The 15145-nt window shown below is 47.1% G+C and overlaps 1 protein-coding gene across 1 annotated transcript in view; it reads right to left on the bottom strand.

The window, feature by feature from the left end:
• Positions 1 to 14030, bottom strand: part of amph (amphiphysin) — a gene marked incomplete at its 5' end in the record, with an annotated part of 32429 nt that extends 18399 nt beyond the window's left edge. The window contains 12 exons of the mRNA XM_079695879.1: positions 2310 to 2393; positions 2477 to 2596; positions 4917 to 5055; positions 5641 to 5723; positions 6323 to 6398; positions 6970 to 7055; positions 11082 to 11189; positions 12348 to 12443; positions 12919 to 13013; positions 13349 to 13403; positions 13570 to 13721; positions 13871 to 14030. Coding sequence (XP_079552005.1) covers positions 2310 to 2393; positions 2477 to 2596; positions 4917 to 5055; positions 5641 to 5723; positions 6323 to 6398; positions 6970 to 7055; positions 11082 to 11189; positions 12348 to 12443; positions 12919 to 13013; positions 13349 to 13403; positions 13570 to 13721; positions 13871 to 14030 — 1254 coding nt within the window. The remainder of the gene's footprint in view (positions 1 to 2309; positions 2394 to 2476; positions 2597 to 4916; positions 5056 to 5640; positions 5724 to 6322; positions 6399 to 6969; positions 7056 to 11081; positions 11190 to 12347; positions 12444 to 12918; positions 13014 to 13348; positions 13404 to 13569; positions 13722 to 13870) is intronic.
• Positions 14031 to 15145: the final 1115 nt, after the last annotated feature.

Raw genomic sequence — 15145 nt, 5'->3', positions numbered from 1 at the left:
TTTCATGTCATTAGTTTCAGGTCTTTAGTTTCAGGTCATTATGTGTAGTTTCAGGTCATTAGTTTCAGGTCATTATGTGTAGTTTCAGGTCATTAGTTTCAGATCATTAGTTTCAGGTCATTAGTTTCAGGTCATTATGTGTAGTTTCAGGTCATTAGTTTCAGGTCATTATGTGTAGTTTCAGGTCATTAGTTTCAGGTCATTATGTGTAGTTTCAGGTCTTTAGTTTCAGGTCATTATGTGTAGTTTCAGGTCATTAGTTTCAGGTCATTATGTGTAGTTTCAGGTCATTAGTTTCAGGTCATTAGTTTCAGGTCATTAGTTTCAGATCATTATGTGTAGTTTCAGGTCATTAGTTTCAGATCATTATGTGTAGTTTCAGGTCATTAGTTTCAGGTCATTATGTGTAGTTTCAGGTCTTTAGTTTCAGGTCATTAGTTTCAGGTCTTTAGTTTCAGGTCATTAGTTTCAGATCATTATGTGTAGTTTCAGGTCATTAGTTTCAGGTCATTATGTGTAGTTTCAGGTCTTTAGTTTCAGGTCATTAGTTTCAGGTCATTAGTTTCAGGTCATTAGTTTCAGATCATTATGTGTAGTTTCAGGTCATTAGTTTCAGGTCTTTATGTGTAGTTTCAGGTCATTAGTTTCAGGTCTTTAGTTTCAGGTCATTATGTGTAGTTTCAGGTCATTAGTTTCAGATCATTATGTGTAGTTTCAGGTCATTAGTTTCAGGTCATTAGTTTCAGGTCATTAGTTTCAGATCATTATGTGTAGTTTCAGGTCTTTAGTTTCAGGTCATTAGTTTCAGGTCATTAGTTTCAGATCATTATGTGTTGTTTCAGGTCATTAGTTTCAGGTCATTATGTGTAGTTTCAGGTCTTTAGTTTCAGGTCATTAGTTTCAGGTCTTTAGTTTCAGATCATTATGTGTAGTTTCAGGTCATTAGTTTCTGGTCATTATGTGTAGTTTCAGGTCTTTAGTTTCAGGTCATTAGTTTCAGGTCATTAGTTTCAGGTCATTAGTTTCAGATCATTATGTGTAGTTTCAGGTCATTAGTTTCAGGTCATTATGTGTAGTTTCAGGTCTTTAGTTTCAGGTCATTAGTTTCAGGTCATTAGTTTCAGGTCATTAGTTTCAGATCATTATGTGTAGTTTCAGGTCATTAGTTTCAGATCATTATGTGTAGTTTCAGGTCATTAGTTTCAGGTCTTTATGTGTAGTTTCAGGTCATTAGTTTCAGATCATTAGTTTCAGGTCATTACGTGTAGTTTCAGGTCATTAGTTTCAGATCATTATGTGTAGTTTCAGGTCTTTAGTTTCAGGTCTTTAGTTTCAGGTCATTAGTTTCAGGTCATTATGTGTAGTTTCAGGTCTTTAGTTTCAGGTCATTATGTGTAGTTTCAGGTCTTTAGTTTCAGGTCATTATGTGTAGTTTCAGGTCTTTAGTTTCAGGTCATTATGTGTAGTTTCAGGTCATTATGTGTAGTTTCAGGTCATTATGTGTAGTTTCAGGTCTTTAGTTTCAGGTCATTATGTGTAGTTTCAGGTCTTTAGTTTCAGGTCATTATGTGTAGTTTCAGGTCATTATGTGTAGTTTCAGGTCATTATGTGTAGTTTCAGGTCTTTAGTTTCAAGTCATTAGTTTCAGGTCATTAGTTTCAGGTCATTAGTTTCAGGTCATTATGTGTAGTTTCAGGTCATTAGTTTCAGGTCATTATGTGTAGTTTCAGGTCTTTAGTTTCAAGTCATTAGTTTCAGGTCATTAGTTTCAGGTCATTATGTGTAGTTTCAGGTCATTATGTGTAGTTTCAGGTCTTTAGTTTCAAGTCATTAGTTTCAGGTCATTAGTTTCAGGTCATTAGTTTCAGGTCATTATGTGTAGTTTCAGGTCATTAGTTTCAGGTCATTATGTGTAGTTTCAGGTCATTAGTTTCAGGTCATTATGTGTAGTTTCAGGTCTTTAGTTTCAAGTCATTAGTTTCAGGTCATTATGTGTAGTTTCAGGTCATTAGTTTCAGGTCATTATGTGTAGTTTCAGGTCATTAGTTTCAGGTCATTATGTGTAGTTTCAGGTCATTAGTTTCAGGTCATTAGTTTCAGGTCATTATGTGTAGTTTCAGGTCTTTAGTTTCAAGTCATTAGTTTCAGGTCATTAGTTTCAGGTCATTATGTGTAGTTTCAAAACTGATGAAACGTGTGTGTTTGTGTGTGTGTGTGTGTGTGTGTGTGTGTGTGTGTGTGTGTGTGTGTGTGTGTGTGTGTGTGTGTGTGTGTGTGTGTGTGTGTGTGTGTGTGTGTGCTGCGGTAACCTGCGGGATTGGAGAAACACTCTCATCTGGCTCAAAAGCATCAAAGTCCAGGTCGAGGAGAGATTCTCCTGGTCGTTCGTTGGGCTGCGGACAACACAAACAGCAGTTCAACAGGGGGGGGGGGGGTTTAAGTACACTTAGTATAACCGCTTTGCTGACGGACTGACCTGCGACGGCGTCGGTGCCGGTAAGAACTCCCCTCCAAAAAGGTCGATGATCTGCTCCTCTGCCACTTCCTTGGTCGGTGTGGCCTTCGGTTGTGGGGGCACCGGCGGACCCTTTCTCAGCTGCAGAAACACAACACAAGGCGTCAGCTGATCGCCTGGTTCAGGAGCAGCAGGGAAGAGAACCGAAGAAAACACACGGGATGACACGGACCAAGATATAGAGATCTTCAGGGAGTCTGGGATTATCATTCACTCATTCATATCATACCTCTGTTGTTTCCCCGACTCAGACTGAACTGCTTTTCCTTCCGGGAAAAGATTGTCCCACTCTTGACCTAACAATCAACATCGGCACCTCTGTTGTTTCCCCGACTCAGACTGCAAGGAATCTGGGTGTGACCCTAGATAACAAACTGTCCTTCACTGCAAACATCTCTGCTACAACCCGCTGCTGCAGATACACTCTTTACAACATCAGGAGGATACGTCCCCAGCTGACCCAGAAAGAGACGCAGGTTCTGGTCCAGGCTCTCGTCATCTCACGCCTAGACTACTGCAACTCCCTCCTGGCTGGTCTACCTGCATGTGCCCTCCGACCTCTGCAGCTCATCCAGAATGCAGCGGCTCGTCTGGTCTTCAACCTTCCTAAATGTTCCCACACCACGCCGCTCCTCCGCTCCCTTCACTGGCTTCCAGTAACTGCTAGAATCCACTTCAAGACTCTGGTACTTGCGTACCATGCTGCGAATGGATCTGGCCCTTCCTACATCCAGGACATGGTTAAACCGTACACCCCAGCACGTGCACTCCGCTCTGCATCAGCCAAACAGCTCGCTGCACCCGCACTGCGAGGGGGACCCAAGTTCCCATCAGCAGAAACACGTGGGTTTGATATCCTGGCTCCAAAATGGTGGAATGAGCTCCCCATTGAAATCAGGACAGCAGAAAGATTACACATCTTCTTCAGACTGAAAACTCATCTCTTTGGACTCCACTTCCAGAGATAGAATTACTAACAAAGCACTTATATACTAATAAAGGGCTGGCTTATCTAAAGCCAGTTGAGTAGCACTTGAAATTTTTAGCTCTATGAAACCTGATGATTCTGTTTTCTTCAAGGTTGTATCTTCCTGGTTGAATGTACTTATTGTAAGTCGCTTTGGATAAAAGCCTCAGCTAAATGTAATGTAATGTAATATCATTCACTCATTCATATCATTCAAGTTGTGTTGATTCTTGTCAGGGGACAGCAGTGTTTTCTGCCCCGCTCTGCTGCCACCCCACACTTACCTGTCCAGGTAACCCCCCCCTCATCCCCAGACTGCAGCTTCATTTACTCCTGATGACTTCTCTAAATAATGACACATGTGTTGCACTAGACACCCCTAACGTTCACTGTGGCCGAGCAGCATCATATGCACTTCATGTGGACGGCATCACTCGTATATATCATTATTTATATATACAGTCACATATGTACACACACATGTATACACCTACGTCACATACACACACACATATTTGTCCAAATGCATCTGACAAACATGTAAAGGCAACAGGTAACTACTGGACACTTTACTCCTCTGTGTTTGTAACTTATAAATAACGTATATCATGTACCTAATGTACGTATTATATATAACGTATATAACATATATCATGTGGATATTGTGTGTAGCACAGTATATTACCTCTGTTGTGTTATATACCCTCTCACAGACAGAAACAGCAGGTTCACTCACCAGATTACAGACAAAAGTGTGCAGCAAAGAAAAACAGAGAGTTACTGTGATGTCAGAAATACAGAAACACAAACATCATCTTCATCACACACACATCATCTTCAATCACACACACATCATCTTCATCACACACACACATCATCTTCAATCACACACACACATCCTCTTCATCACACACACATCATCTTCAATCACACACACATCATCTTCATCACACACACACATCATCTTCAATCACACACACACATCCTCTTCATCACACACACACACATCATCTTCATAACACACACATCATTTTCATGAGCTTAAAACTACATATCCCATGATTCCAGAGCAACAGTTCTACCTGTGGTGTCAGTGATTCAGGATCAGGTCTACCTGTGGTGTCAGTGATTCAGGATCAGGTCTACCTGTGGTGTCAGTGATTCAGGATCAGGTCTACCTGTGGTGTCAGTGATTCAGGATCAGGTCTACCTGTGGTGTCAGTGATTCAGGATCAGGTCTACCTGTGGTGTCAGTGATTCAGGATCAGGTCTACCTGTGGTGTCAGTGATTCAGGATCAGGTCTACCTGTGGTGTCAGTGATCCAGGATCAGGTCTACCTGTGGTGTCAGTGATTCAGGATCAGGTCTACCTGTAGTGTTAGTGATTCAGGATCAGGTCTACCTGTGGTGTCATTGATTCAGGATCAGGTCTACCTGTATGGGGGATTTGGGACGTGGGGGTCCAGGGGACACAGGGCGCAGCATGTGGTTGGAGCTGGCGTCGGGGCTCTCCGGCGGGCTCTCGTCCTCTGGAGGTGAAGGGGTTCTGGCGAGTCTCAGCGGTCCCGAGTCGCTGCAGGTCCAGACAGAATCATGTCAGGTGAATCTTAACTTTAGTCTTCATGTATGAGCAGTCCATTATTAGATAGACACACAAAATTGTGTCTGATCCCACCCCCAAATTCTCCACCCAGACCTCCAACTCCTCTTCTGGTAGAAGATTCAGGGTTCCCAAGAGCAGGCTGAACCGCTATAAGCACTCATTCCTGCCTACACTATTTCCATTGAGCTTCTTAACACTCACATGAAATGTAATATACCCTTAATTGTTGGCCATGAGGGTTGTGCAATGCAATAGGTCGCCATTGTCAGTATGTGTATTGTGTTTGTTCAAACGGTGCATGAGTGATGATATGTGCATGTATTTTAATAAGTATGATGTTTGTATATGTACTATGCGGAATTGCAGGACGGAGTCCAGAACAAATCTCCTTACGGGGTCAATAAAGTATATTGTATCGTATGTGGAAAAACAACTCCACTGAGGGACTGAAGTCAATGAAACCAGTTCTCAACAAGCTCCCATTCTTGAGTAAAATACAATCATAATGAGATCCAACACTTTGAAAAACTGCTAAAGACAAGAAGGGGGTCTGACCTGGGGGCTCCTTGGATGGTGAACATCTTGTCAGAGTGCTGCTCGGCCAGCTGCGTCATCACTTCGTACAGCTGCCGGCACACCTGCAGAGAAACACAGGTGAGTCCTCTTCGCAGGTAACGTGATGTCACACAGAGATACAGGTGAGTCCTCTACGCAGATAACGTGATGTCACACAGAGATACAGGTGAGCCACTCTGCAGGTAACGTGATGTCACACAGATATACAGGTGAGCCACTCTGCAGGTAACGTGATATCACACAGAGATACAGGTGAGTCCTCTACGCAGGTAACGTGATGTCACACAGAGATACAGGTGAGCCACTCTGCAGGTAACGTGATGTCACACAGATATACAGGTGAGCCACTCTGCAGGTAACGTGATATCACACAGAGATACAGGTGAGTCCTCTACGCAGGTAACGTGATGTCACACAGAGATACAGGTGAGCCACTCTGCAGGTAACGTGATGTCACACAGATATACAGGTGAGCCACTCTGCAGGTAACGTGATATCACACAGAGATACAGGTGAGTCCTCTATGCAGGTAACGTGATGTCACACAGAGATACAGGTGAGCCACTCTGCAGGTAACGTGATGTCACACAGAGATACTGGTGAGGAACACAGATGACATTTCTATTGGCTGACGGTAACAGCCAGGTACCCCCCTCCTCACCAGAGAGATCTCGCGGTGGAACTTGGCTTCCAGGTTAGTGACGCTCTTGAAGGTGCTGATGTAGAATCCCACCCGGCTGCAGGGTGAAAGGAAACACAGGTTATCAGTTATTGCATCACTTCCTGTCCGACACCTGTTGTGGGACAGTGTGCATGAGACTCACCAGGTATGCCTGAGACTCACCAGGAGTGCATGAGACTCACCAGGTGTGCCTGAGACTCCCCAGGTGTGCCTGAGACTCACCAGGAGTGCATGAGACTCACCAGGTGTGCCTGAGACTCACCAGGTGTGCCTGAGACTCTCACCAGGTGTGCCTGAGACTCACCAGGTGTGCCTGAGACTAACCAGGTGTGCCTGAGACTCACCAGGTGTGCCTGAGACTCACCAGGAGTGCATGAGACTCTCACCAGGTGTGCCTGAGACTCACCAGGTGTGCATGAGACTCACCAGGTGTGCGTGAGACTCACCAGGTGTGCCTGAGACTCACTAGGTGTGCCTGAGACTCACCAGGTGTGCATGAGACTCACCAGGTGTGCCTGAGGCTCACCAGGAGTAAATGAGACTCACCAGGTGTGCATGAGACTCACCAGGTGTGCCTGAGGCTCACCAGGAGTAAATGAGACTCACCAGGTGTGCATGAGACTCACCTGTCCCACAGAGAGGGCAGCTCGTCCTGCAGACCAACGTCCAGCTCATCAAACACCTTCTGAGCCTTCTTCAGCTCGTCGTCCGCCTGAATCAGAGACACGAGTTACAGAAGAACATCTCACACCTCCATCATCTCCCTCACACCTTCATCATCTTCCTCACTCCTGAGCACACCTTCATCATCTTCCTCAGCCTGAGCTCACCTTCATCATCTCCCTCACACCTGAGCTCACCTTTATAATAATAATAATAATGATAATAATAGCTTAGATTTATATAGCGCCTTTCATGGAACCCAAGGTCGCTTTACAAGGAAGAACAGGGCAAAACAAACATAACAAAACAAAAGGCAATCAGACAACCAGTCAGACAAAAAAAAACAAATAGATTAGGGGCCAAAGGCCTTGGTGAACAGGTGGGTCTTGAGGGCCCTTTTGAAGGCATCAAGCGTGGGGATGTTGCGGATCTCTGCAGGGAGAGCGTTCCAGAGGGTGGGGGCTGCCACGCTGAAGGTTCTGTTCCCGAAGGTTCGCAGTTTGGTGCGGGGGGTGGTAAGCAGGCCAGAGTCTGAAGACCGCAGGTTCCGGGGTGGGGCTTGTGGGTGAAGGATGTCCGATAGGTACTGGGGGCATGGGCATGGAGGGACTTGTAGGTAAGGAGGAGGACTTTGTAAGTTATGCAGGACTTGACCGGCAACCAGTGGAGGTGGATGAGGGTGGAAGTGATGTGCTGCCACGGCTTTGTATGTGTGAGTACGCTAGCAGCACAGTTTTGGACATACTGGAGCCTGTCCGGCATTTTGCTGGGAACCCCAAACAGGAGAACATTGCAGTAGTCCAAGCGGGAGGTGACAAACGCATGGACTAGGGTTTCGGCAACCGACTCCGAGAGTGACGGTCGGAGTCTTGCAATGTTCCTTCGATGAAAAAAGGCAGATTTGGTCACAGACTTGACGTGGGAGTGGAAGGAGAGAGTGGAGTCGAGGACGACACCCAGGTTGTGGGCTTCGGGAGATTGGGAGATGGAGCAGCCGTCAACCTCGAGGATGAAGTCACCAACCTTCTGGAGCAGCGACTTGGGTGCCACAACCATGAGCTCTGTTTTCCTGCTGTTTCGTTTGAAATAGTTGCATGACATCCATGCTTTGATGTCATGCAGGCAGTTGATGAGAGACTGAGGGGGGAGCTGGGAGGGGGGAGTGGTGCTGAGATACAGTTGAGTATCATCAGCGTAACAGTGGAAATTGAGTCCATGATGTCGGATGATCTGGCCGAGGGGGAGCATGTAAATGGTGAACAGGAGGGGGCCAAGCACAGAGCCCTGGGGTACAACGTGGTGGACTGGGGCCGGGGGTGAATTTGAGCCGTTGATGGAGACAAACTGTTTCCTGTTATGAAGGTAGGATGTGAACCAAGACAGCGTTGTGCCACTGATACCTAGGAGGTCTGAGAGGCGGGTGAGGAGGATGTTGGGAGAGATGGTGTCAAACGCTGCAGAGAGGTCCAGGAGGATGAGGATGCTGAGGCGGCCAGAGTCAGCAGCAATGAGGAGATCGTTGGTGATCTTGATGAGAGCGGTCTCAGTGCTGTGTTGCTGTCTGAAGCCGGATTGGAAGGGCTCATAGAGCTCATGGTTGGACATTTATAGATGGAATTGGCCGGCGACCACTCTTTCCAGAGTTTTGCTTAGGAAAGGAAGGTTGGAGATCGGCCGGTGGTTCTGGAGGTCGTCGGGGTCCAGGACAGGTTTTTTTAGTATGGGGGTGACTGAAACCATTTTGAAGCTGGTGGGGACTATACCAGGAGCCAAAGAAGAGTTGATGATGACCACCATATAGGGACAGAGGGTGGGTAGGCAGTCCTTGACCAGGGCTGTGGGCATGGGGTCCAGGGAGCAGGTGGAGGTCTTGGCCGAGCTGACCAGTTTGGCCACTTGGAGAGCATCCACAAGGGAGAAGGAGGAGAGGTTGGAGTGGGAGAGGCGCAGTGCTTTGGGTGAGTTACCAGGTGGCTGAGGTGCAGGTAGGGGGGAGGGCCAGTCACCAGGAGCTGCTGATGGATGGCCTCGACTTTCGCTTGGAAGAAGTCGAGGAATTTGGAGCACAGATCGGGAGCCCCTGAGGGTTGGGGGGCGGCAGGGGGGCGGAGTAGGCAGTTGATGGTGGAGAACAGTGTTCTGGGGTTGCTTTGCTGGGCACCGATGAGACGGGAGAAATAGTGAGTCTTGGCGTGAGAGAGAGCTTCCTTGTAAGTTTTGACATGGTCACGAAAGGCCAGGAGGTAGACCGTGAGGCCAGTTTTCTTTGAGAGCCTCTCCAGCTGGCGACCAGAGGCTTTCAAGCGGCGGAGTTTGGTGGTGAACCAGGGGGCAGGGCGGAAGAAGGAAACAGTCCGGGTTTTGATGGGGGCGAGAGAGTTGAGACTGAGGGATAGGGCAGTGTTGTAGTGGGCTACCAGGCCGTCCACGGTGGAGTCGGAGGGAGCCGAGGCCATGTGGGTAGCTATCAGGTCGCATAGGGCCGGTGAACTCACAGTCTTGATGTTCCTAAACATAATGATGCGTTTGGGATGCTGCCTGGGCAGGGAGAGCAGAACAGTGAAGAGGATGGCGTGGTGGTCAGATACAGCCTAGTAGGTCGGGGGACGGAGAGCCGGTAGAGCATACCAGGTACAGCATGTGGCCTTTGGTGTGGGTGGGGCCCTGGACATGTTGCTTGATGCTGAAGCAGTCCAGAAGTGAGAGGAATTCAGCAGCGAATATGCAATTATTGGAGTCCATGTGAATGTTAAAATCAACGAGCAGGAGAGTTGATGGAGACATGGATCAGAGAGAGGTGAGTAACAGCTCAGACAGGAAGGTAGTGGAAGCTTTAGGTGGGCGGTAGATGAGGGCAACCTGGAGCGGAGCAGACCCAGCCAGTTTGAAGACAACACACTCAAATGAGGTGGTAGTGGGTACTGGGAGTTCTTTAACCAGGATGCCAGCTCGGTGGATAACAGCCAATCCACCTCCACGACCCAGGGAGCAAGGCTTCTGGATGTACAGATAGCCTGGGGGTGTGGCTTGATTGAGTTTCACAAAGTCCTGCTGATTTTGCCATGTCTCTGTTAAGCATAGGATGTCAATGCTTCTGTCAGTTATAATGTCGTGGATGAGTATTGCTTTGTTGTTGAGGGAGCGGATATTCTGCAGCATAAATGTTGCATAGTTGTTCATAGCTGCTGGGGGGAACAGGGAGGGAGAAACCAGCACACTTTCAGCACAGGCCAGGGACCTCAGGTAGATAGAGCGAACGGGAGGTTTGGTCGGATGACGTCGTTTGTTGTGATGACGACATCACCGTGCGACAGACCGTCTGTCAGAAACAACTGCGGGGATAGGAGTTTCGGAGCAGAAAAACTTGCATCTGGATGCCCGGTGTATGTAGCGGGGACGACGCAGAAGCCCAAGGGATTTGATAACTCCGAGGCAGTCGGGGATAATGTGGCAGAAAAGGTTACGAAGTTCCAGAGGGGAGTATTGGAGGAGCATCATAAGAAGAGCGGCGAGCCAGCTAGCAGCCAGCACCATTAGCCGTGCAGAAACCGGACCTCGAACCTCAGCAGCGGTGATGGAAAACAGCCCAGTTGGGATGGCAGGACTGAGGGAGGGTTCGTGGATAGTCCTGGGAGTGTGGCAGAGAGGAGCCCAGTCGGAGAATCCCGGAACGAGGACTACGCGGATAGCAGAGCACGAAAGTGAGCTCGTTATGCTAATGGTAGGACGGCAGAGGCTAGGAGCTAAACAGCAGCCAAACATAATCGTCTGAGCAACGGAGATGGGAGAAACACAAAACCAGAGCAGAACAATCATTTTGCTGTGTCTGGGAATTAAATAGATTGACGGCAGGGAGTGGTAGATACAAGAAGTAAGCGTCGGCATGAAGAGCGGCGAAAAACACGCCAGCGTCCCCTCACGTACGTGCATACTGATGCTAACTAATCAAATTGCTGGAGATCATCTTCCTCACACCTGAACTCACCTTCATCATCTCCCTCACACCTGAGCTAACCTTAATTATCTTCCTCATACCTGAGCTCACCTTCATCATCTTCCTCACACCTGATCTCACCTTTATCATCTTCCGGTCACTCTTCATCCCGGACAGCGCCAGGGTCTCCACATGGTGTCGGGCGCTGTCATAGTCGATCAGTTTCCGGCTTCTCTTGGCCACGCGAGTCTGAAAGGTCCAGGGGTTCAGGTTTAGACAGGTTCAGGTTTAGAGAAGTTCAGGTTTCGAGAGGTTCAGATTTAGACAGGTTCAGGGTTAGAGAAGCTCAGGTTTAGAGAGGTTCAGAAGAGCTCAGGTTTAGAGAGGGTCAGGTTTAGAGAAGTTCAGGATTAGAGAGGTTCAGGGTTAGAGAGGTTCAGGGTTAGACAGGTTCAGGGTTAGAGAGGGTCAGGTTTAGAGAGGTTCAAGGTTAGAGAGGTTCAGGGTTTGTGAAGTTCAGGTTTAGAGAGGATCAGGTTTAGAGAGGTTCAGGTTAAGAGAGGGTCAGGTTTAGAGCGGTTCAGGTTTAGAGAGGGTCAGGTTTAGAGAGGTTCAGGTTAAGAGAGGGTCAGGTTTAGAGCGGTTCAGGTTTATAGCGGTTCAGGTTTAGAGAGGGTCAGGTTTAGAGAAGTTCAGGTTTAGAGAGGATCAGGTTTAGGTTCAACTTTAGAGTTGTTCATGTTTAGAGAGGTTCAGGTATACAGAGGGTCTGGTTTAGAGAGGGTCAGGTTTAGAGAGGGTCAGGTTTAGAGAAGTTCAGGTTTAGAGAGGATCAGGTTTAGAGAGGTTCAGGTTAAGAGAGGGTCAGGTTTAGAGCGGTTCAGGTTTAGAGAGGGTCAGGTTTAGAGAAGTTCAGGTTTAGAGAGGATCAGGTTTAGGTTCAACTTTAGAGTTGTTCATGTTTAGAGAGTTTCAGGTATACAGAGGCTCAGGTTTAGAGAGGGTCAGGTTTAGAGCGGTTCAGGTTTAGAGAGGTTCGGGTTTAGAGAGGTTCAGGTTTAGAGAGGGTCAGGTTTAGAGAATTTCAGGTTTAGAGAGGATCAGGTTTAGAGAGGGTCAGGTTTAGAGAGGGTCAGGTTTAGAGAGGGTCAGGTTTAGAGAATTTCAGGTTTAGAGAGGATCAGGTTTAGAGAGGATCAGGTTTAGAGAGGGTCAGGTTTAGAGAGGGTCAGGTTTAGGTTCAGCTTTAGAGATGTTCATATTTAGAGAGGTTCAGGTTTACAGAGGGTCAGGTTTAGAGAGGTTCAGGTTTAGAGAGGGTCAGGTTTACAGAGGGTCAGGTTTAGAGAGGTTCAGGTTTAGAGAGGGTCAGGTTAAGATAAGTTCACGTTTAGGTTCAGGACTTACTCTGAGGTCTGGGAACTGCACAAGATACTCATCCAGGTTCAAAAGTGTTGAGTCCACCAGCTTGTTATGGAAATCCTCCCACATGGCATCGCAGTCCTTCAGAAACACAACAGATCTGTTGTCATAGCGACACATACAAATGTACAATCTATAAAGCCTGGTGCGTTCAGTAGCTTCTGATTCTGAAGACCTGGTGCATTCATCAACTGCTGCTTCTGAAGACCTGGTGCATTCAGGAGCTTCTGAAGACCTGGTGCATTCAGGAGCTTCTGCTTCTGAAGACCTGGTGTGTTCAGGAGCTTCTGAAGACCTGGTGTTTTCCGGAGCTTCTGAAGACCTGGTGTTTTCAGGAGCTTCTGAAGACCTGGTGCATTCAGGAGTTTCTTCTTCTGAAGATCTGGTGTGTTCAGGAGCTTCTGAAGAGCTGGTGCCTTCAGGACCTTCTGCTTCTGAAGACCTGGTGTATTCATGAGCTGCTGCTTCTGAAGACCTGGTGTGTTCAGGAGCTGCTGCTTCTGAAGACCTGTTGTGTTCACAAGCTGTTGTCAGTAGGAGATCTCAGGACTCTTACCTTCCCGATGACCATGACGTCATCTTTGCCGTGCCAGTCCGGCTCGTAGACTTCGTGCAGAGACTGCGTCAGGTTGATGGAGGCCTGCTGCATCCCTGACAAACACTCAGGGTGTTAGTTTATTATTGTTATTAACATTAATACATATGATGATGAGGGGACAGTCCGACAGTGGCTCAGTCAGTAGGGACTGGGAGCCGTAGGATCGCCGCTTCAAGTCCCCGAACAGAACTAAATATGGAGTGTGGACTGCTATTGGAGAGGTCCCAGTTCACCTCCTGGGCCCTGCCGTGGTGCCCTTGAACAAGGCGCCGGACATGATTATTATCGTTATTAACATTAATACATATGATGATGAGGGGACAGACACACACTCAGGGTGTTAGTTTATTATAACACATTATGATGTGTGATACAAAAGGAGCCTCACCTTTAATGGCCGCCATGTAGGCCTTCATCTCCCTCTGCAGCCGAGAGCCTTCAGACTGACAGACAGAGAAAACATTAAATCACATGTCACTGTTTCATCAGCATTCATGTGTGGCCCCTTGCGGAGGGGGTGACGCATGTGGCTGCATATTCATCTATAATAATAATGATGAATCGATATATAATATCTATATAACCCTCTGTATGTTTGTCTCTGCTCACCTCCTGCCTCCTGAAGTTGACGACCACCTGCTCAAACTGCTCATCTTTGGTCTCGTCTGCCTTCCCCAGTTTCTGCAGCACCTGGAAACAGAACCATAACTGCTGATTAAAGACGTTACTTCTATGTTGTAAATAAATCTGACAACAGCTTCCTGTGCAGACAGTAAGTGAACAGACACTAAGATACCACTGTGTCCTCGGTTTATTATTAAAGTAAATCCTTTGAGCGAAGCAGAAAATACGTCTCTGAAACACAAAGCTATGAGCCAGCTTTAATATTTAACGGCATTTAGAATTTCACCCGCTGGTGTCAGGTTCTGGTTCTGGACAGAAGAGAGGTCGAGCACACGTTCCAGCAACACGTTCCAGCAACACGTTCCAGCAACACGTTCCAGCAACACGTTCCAGCAACACGTTCCAGCAACACTTTCCAGCAACACGTTCCAGCAACACAGCAACATGTTCCAGCAACACAGCAACACTTTCCAGCAACACGTTCCAGCAACACAGCAACATGTTCCAGCAACACAGCAACACTTTCCAGCAACACGTTCCAGCAACACGTTCCAGCAACACAGCAACACGTTCAAGCAACACGTTCCAGCAACACGTTCCAGCAACACAGCAACACTTTCCAGCAACACGTTCCAGCGACACTTTCCAGCAACACGTTCCAGCGACACTTTCCAGCAACACGTACCAGCGACACTTTCCAGCAACACGTTCCAGCAACACATTCCAGATACACGTTCCAGTAATTTAGGATTTCTGCCCATATAAGGATATCATACCAATCAACGGACAGGTCTCCCTGTCCAATCAGAACCAGGTAGTGTTCTCCCTGTCCAATCAGAACTAGGTAATGTTCTCCCTGTCCAATCAGAACCAGGTAGTGTTCTCCCTGTCCAATCAGAACTAGGTAATGTTCTCCCTGTCCAATCAAAACCAGGTAATGTTCTCCCTGTTCAATCAGAACCAGGTAGTATTCTCCCTGTCCAATCAGAACCAGGTAATGTTCTCCCTGTTCAATCAGAACCAGATAGTGTTTTCCCTGTCCAATCAGAACCAGGTAGGGTTCTCCCTATCCAATCAGAACTAGGTAATGTTCTCCCTGTCAAATCAGAACCAGGTAGTGTTTCCCTGTCCAATCAGAACTAGGTAATGTTCTCCCTGTCCAATCAGAACCCGGTAGTGTTTTCCCTGGATAAAACGGACAAGTCAAATCAAGCAATCTGATTGGTTCTTAGCCGTGATATACTGAGCGTATACCACGGGTAGAATTGTAGTTACTTTTCACAACAAGTCAGTATCCCTCCGCGTCTGAGAAAAAACAGTATACAGTTGGGCTGAAAAGCAAACTGCCTGCAAACTGCCCACAACTGTCTAATATGTTCGCTAGCTGTTAGTGTTGTTGCATAGCAAACACCTCGCACTATGTTTCGTGCAGAAGGCAACGGAGGGACTATTTTATTTTGAACATCATTATTTACTAATAAAAACTATTTAAATTAGAGTGTGTATTTTTCTTTCATATTGCCACACTTGGTAACCGTTTTATAAAAGCAACAGCTCACTT

This window comes from Notothenia rossii (genome assembly GCF_949606895.1).
Source record: "Notothenia rossii genome assembly, contig: scaffold_134, whole genome shotgun sequence".
In the NCBI taxonomy this organism is placed as follows: domain Eukaryota; kingdom Metazoa; phylum Chordata; class Actinopteri; order Perciformes; family Nototheniidae; genus Notothenia; species Notothenia rossii.
Note: the sequence above shows the minus strand (reverse complement) of the source record. Positions and strands in the feature narration are given on the sequence as shown.